Source organism: Buceros rhinoceros, unplaced genomic scaffold (genome assembly GCF_000710305.1).
Source record: "Buceros rhinoceros silvestris isolate BGI_N320 unplaced genomic scaffold, ASM71030v1 scaffold8104, whole genome shotgun sequence".
Classification (NCBI taxonomy): Eukaryota; Metazoa; Chordata; class Aves; order Bucerotiformes; family Bucerotidae; genus Buceros; species Buceros rhinoceros.
This window is the reverse complement of record NW_010408861.1, coordinates 40,574-45,796: the sequence shown is the minus strand read 5'-3', so window position 1 is coordinate 45,796 and position 5,223 is coordinate 40,574. Positions and strand designations below refer to the sequence as shown.

The following is a 5,223-nucleotide window of genomic DNA, read 5'->3' as shown; positions in this document are numbered from 1 at the left end:
GGTCAATACCACCAGCCAGTAACAGGTCAGGCACATAAAAAGGCTACTGAAAACAAGAATACAAGGGAAAGATACTGTTGATATACGCACTGACAGGAAGACTTCACCCATTCAAAAATTTGAGGGACGAATCCAAAGAGTAGCAGGTACCTAGTAATGCTGAGGATTTTGCCAAATCACTGAGGCTGTGAGGTGATGACACCCTCTACCTCAATGCCCATATAGCGCATACCAACACAGGGTATGTCTGCTTGAGCCATGGACATGCTGTATGGAAAGGCGGAGGTACAGGAGTGCTTCACTCATGGCTAGTTATCTTTGTCCCTGGAATCTGAGGTGATAAGCTGAGAGATATTTCAGGATTTTTGCCCAGCACAGTGTTTTGTCGTTTAGTCACAATCATGCTAAACCCACCTGGTGAGCAGGACCTCTTGGGTCTGCAGGGAGACACAGTCCTCCAGTTGTCATAACCTACTTTGGCCTTGGACAGAAAAAACAATCCATAGTGGCTGAATCCCACTGCCAGCATCATGAAGAGGGCAGGCAGATAATCCAACACCACCCTGTGCCTTACAGTAATGAAGTTCTGATCTGCCCAGCTCTGTCCTCCAGTGTTTCCTAGACTCTCGACAGCCTCATAAACTTTGCCTTATGAGGATACTCCAGTTCATGTTGGAATCATCCCCTAAATGTTTCTGCTTTCTTTCTACTTCCCTGAAGTAGAACTTCTAAGGGAGAGACATGACATCATACAAATTTATGCTAATTTAACGTTACTGAGGGAACCCAGATGTGAATCTCAATTCCTACATACAGCTCCAAAGCCTGTTTCCAGTGTTTGGGAGAAAAAGAAAAAAAGCCACACCAATGCCCAACAAAAAAACCCCAACCAAAACTTACAAACCAAAGATGATGTAGCACGTATCACAGTCATTGTTCAGCCCCTAGTGAACCAGATGCATTTGTACCATAATTAATTGTTCCAACCTCTCTTGGAAATCCCACAGATATATACATATATACACAAATGCATAAACATACACTTCTCCAAGTAATGGACACAGTACCTGCTCCAGGTCTGCTGCTCTTCTTTTATTTTGTCCTGTGGCATCTTGATACGGTAAAATGAAGAGTTCGGCAGATGTGGGCAGACCAGGGAGCACTGCGACCAGAATATGCTTGCTTGAAATACCTATTGCCTGATACACGGACAAATAATGGACAGATAAACACTGGGTGTGGCACTGAGTGATGACAGCTTCTTTGCTAAGGCATCACAGTACTTCTACAAATGATTTGGGGTATATCTGGTACAACGTGGAGAATCTTGTTAAAATCAACTTCAGGTAAAAAAGTTAGTTTAATAATGTCCCATCTAAGCTATTTTACCATCTTCTCCGGTAATATATGCCTGGTCCTAAGGCAACAGAGATAATCGGACACGCTAAAAGGAGCTCTTAAGTAACAGTTGCATACGCTACAATTTACTTTATCTAAATTTAGATATTTTAAAGGTCTCTGACTGTCCCAAGTTAGTCCCTGAGGTTCTTAATTCAGACAACGGTTAAAAAGCCACATGTTAAAGAGCAAGCTATGTGGGAAGAATTGCACTCCAGAGGTGTGATTACCCAAAACATCTTAAAAGCCTTGTGGAGACTCAGGGAGAGAGAAGATGATGAATCAGGTTTGAATCCTAAAAGGCAAATAAATTCCTATAGTTTACATGCTGGGTGAATTCCACAAGTGAATGAAGACTTTTTTTTCTTTAGGTGTTAGAGATTGTATTAATCTGCAAATTTTTTTTGTTTGTTTCTTGTCTTGTTGGCTGAAAATCTTAAGCAATCAGCTGAAACACCCTTCGACACAAATTAGCCAAAACTCAGAAAAAAGCACACCACCGGCATCACTGCCTGGGTCATCTCTGGTCATGGGTTTCAGCTGCTATTACCACAATCAGATTCTGGAGTTATTCTGCAGAATAAAAGGAGCTAGTTTGGCCTTTAGAAAGTTTTGTAAGCCAAAAGAAGGAGAAACATAGTTTGCTGAATCTTCCTCCATTTCTTCTTCATGTTGTGGTTTATCTAGCAAATGTATTTAAATTTCAAGGTTTCAGTTCAAACCTTGAATTTCCAAGGGCTGAATTTAGTAGGTCACTTTTAAACTAACAAACAAACCAGTGCCCTCAGATATAAGGCCAGATCACAGCAGCTGGATACAGCACTGAGATTCCCCTGCAGTCAGGACTTGCAACCCTCTCAGACATTAATTAGACTTAAAAATCACAAATTCTCTCTAGTAGCTCAGGAGCTAAGACGTGGAGCAGCTGCTCATTGAAGGGAATGATGGATGGAGGAAGACGAGTTAGTGAAACCGGTGACAGATCACCATTACCTGAGCTCATCCTGTGGCTATCCCATGCATGACTGCTGACAGTCCAGGCCAGCTCAAAATCCTGTGGAGCTGTGAAAAGGGAACCCTTCCCACCCACTGCACACCAAGGAAAAGCACGTGGGCTTATTGAGGTTTTGTTTGGGTTTGTGGGGGTTTTTTTGTGTGTGTCTGGAAGCTTTTGGCTGAACTACACAGACCATACTTGTCTTAGTCATCAAAAGTGGGAGACAGGACTCAGAAAATCAATGATGTGAGGAAATAATTATGATCATAATTCAAATAGGATATTTTGTGATAATATGAAATTATCTGTACTTAGAGAGAAGATCATATTTTAGCACAGAACTGTAATTTCTTACACAGAATTTTTTCCAAGTCTACGTTACTCGGTAATAAGAATGTAATATTTTAATAAAAGTTCATAAAAATTCTATAACACAGCTAAAATTTCCTATTGAATTATTTAGTTATTCAACTCATTTTTATACAGTTTACTTAACTGCTGTAGAAATCTATTGGTTTTACCTTTAATTTTTACAGGAACTTCTCACAAAGGCTTGTTTAAGGTGAATCATTTAGCTATACAGAGAGATAATTAGCTATCAATTTTTAATTTTTTTTTACTCAAACAACAAAAGGACTCTGTGCTTTTACTGCTCCGCTTTTGGAATGTAGCCTTGGTACAGTAGTTTTATAATTTTTTTTTATGGCTTGATTTTGTTTTATTGAGTTGTTTATATTCTGAAAAATCTTCCTGAAGACAAATGGATCCTTGAATACTTGACAAAGACATAAATAAGTAAGAAGAACAAGCTGCAGGAAAATGGTCTTTTTTCCCCCTTTCATCTTCTCCTCCTGTCTTTTAAGGAAATTGAAGAAAAATCTCAGAAACAACCCAGGCAAATTTGTGTCTACCTGATTAGTGCATAGATGGTTCCACGAATGAACATATAACTTGCTAATAACATCTACGAGCCTTGTATCCTTTATTTTAAAAAAAAAAAGCAGAAACCCTGTTTCGGACAGTTCCTTTCACTATTCTTCTGCTGCACTGAGAAATCCCAGTTGTCTCTTCTAACTTTTCTTAGTCTCTCAGTTTGAAATCCAAATCTTCAGCCACACAAGCATATTTTTTATGACGTTCTCTTCCACAGCTAAAGAAGGAACTTCAGAGCTTCTCCATAGCGTTGACATAAAAAATAGCATTCAGTTCTGCCCCATGAACCTCACGCTACATGAAAGATGTAAAGCACTTCCTGTGGTGCTCTCCTCTGTAATAAAAATTGTTTTGTTTTTGGTCTCCTTAGTTTCCTACAGCATATCTGTAATTCCATTATAATAGTATTACTTTACACTGCTGTACAGGAACAGAAGTAAAAAAACCTAAGAATTGCTATGCAGCAGCAAAGACATTTGTACAGCTATGGGAGGTGTTAGTAATTAGTTTTCTATCTGGCCTTTTCTTAGAAATAGTCCACATAATCCACTGATATTAAAAAGCATAAACTGACTCTGAGCACCAGATTGTCATGGGACAGGATAATTTCACCTGTATAAAATTTAGGATTCTGGCCTCAAATACTAGTCTGGTCTCCTTTTGTATTTGGTAGAAACAGAGACACCTTGATCCAGTCCTAATATAGGCACAAAGCAGAAATTAGAACAAGTGTAACTCCAGTTATGAACATCGCTTACCTCCACCAGAGCTCTCTTGATTACTCTACTGATGTCCCTTCTCCACTCTGGGATATCTGGATTGTAGTCATCCAGGTTTGGAGAGAATGATAACCGCAGGGACTGAAATTGCTCTGCAGAGACATCGACATGGTGGTGAGTAGACTGTGAAATGTCTTAGTGCCAAATGATGGGCAGAACCCGGCGAAAGCTGCTGCAGCTCATGTTTTGCTTAATCAATCTGCAGGTGATGCACAGGCTGTCAGAGAATTCAGCAGTGAGTTTGAGAGATTCACTAAGAGATTCAGAGAATCTGAGAGATTGCCTGCTTTAGTGTCATGGGACCGAAGAAGGTGATCAGTCCTTACTTCAGTGGATGAATAGCACTGGGGAGGGAGCTGTGTTGGGCATGTAGATTAAATGCATCTCGACTTCTGAAGCAGGCTAGCCCTGTGAAAGAAGGTGTGATTGTACTCTCATAGACATGACCGAAACCCTTGAAATATTAACTGGAAGGGGACAGGGATAAAGCTGGAGACAGGACTAGCCTTGAAAAATGTACTTAATCTCTGTTGCTGTTAACAGAGATGCCCACATTGATCACTATGGCCACGTGCTTAGTATAAACAGCTAGAACTGGAACTTCCAGTGGTTCTCAGGCTCCATCTACACTATATGATACTTGCGTGCCCTAACTGCTTCTGAGGCCTGAGTACAATATCAAATCAGTACAGATTTCTGTACGGAACTGCAGCACACAGACAGCATTGAATTATCTTTCAAGCTAAGCAGCTTTTGTACGAGTTAAGAGGCCTCTACCGGACAAGAAGGGGGAAAACCAGTTCACAAAACGATCTAACGTGTTGACAATCAGGTAGGATGACCAGACAGTGATAGAGCAGATGTAGAGGGCTCTGGGAAGGAGATCAATATTTTGCAATCATCTCAGTCTGGACTGTCAGTCAGCGGCCTTCAGAGATGTTATGCTGAACTAATAACACTGAAACCAAGTTTATAATCTCACTCAAAGTACCCTGGAATGAAAACCTCATGTTGCTGCCAGTTAACCTGGCTCTCTAGCTCTTGACTATGGAGAATCCTATGTGAAATGGGGAAGAGCTCACCATACACAGCAATAGTCTTTGTGTCCTGAAGAAT

General features: G+C 40.4%; 1 protein-coding gene across 1 annotated transcript in view; it reads right to left on the bottom strand.

Annotated features, from left to right (window-relative positions):
- SORCS1 (sortilin-related VPS10 domain containing receptor 1) overlaps window positions 1-5,223 on the bottom strand; it is a 58,942-nt gene that overhangs the window by 14,105 nt on the left and 39,614 nt on the right. Inside the window, exons 13-15 of the mRNA XM_010135027.1 lie at window positions 5,190-5,223; window positions 4,087-4,199; window positions 1,068-1,199 (exon numbers count right to left, since the gene is read on the bottom strand). The exon at window positions 5,190-5,223 is cut by the window's right edge and continues 10 nt beyond it. Coding sequence (XP_010133329.1) covers window positions 1,068-1,199; window positions 4,087-4,199; window positions 5,190-5,223 — 279 coding nt within the window. The remainder of the gene's footprint in view (window positions 1-1,067; window positions 1,200-4,086; window positions 4,200-5,189) is intronic.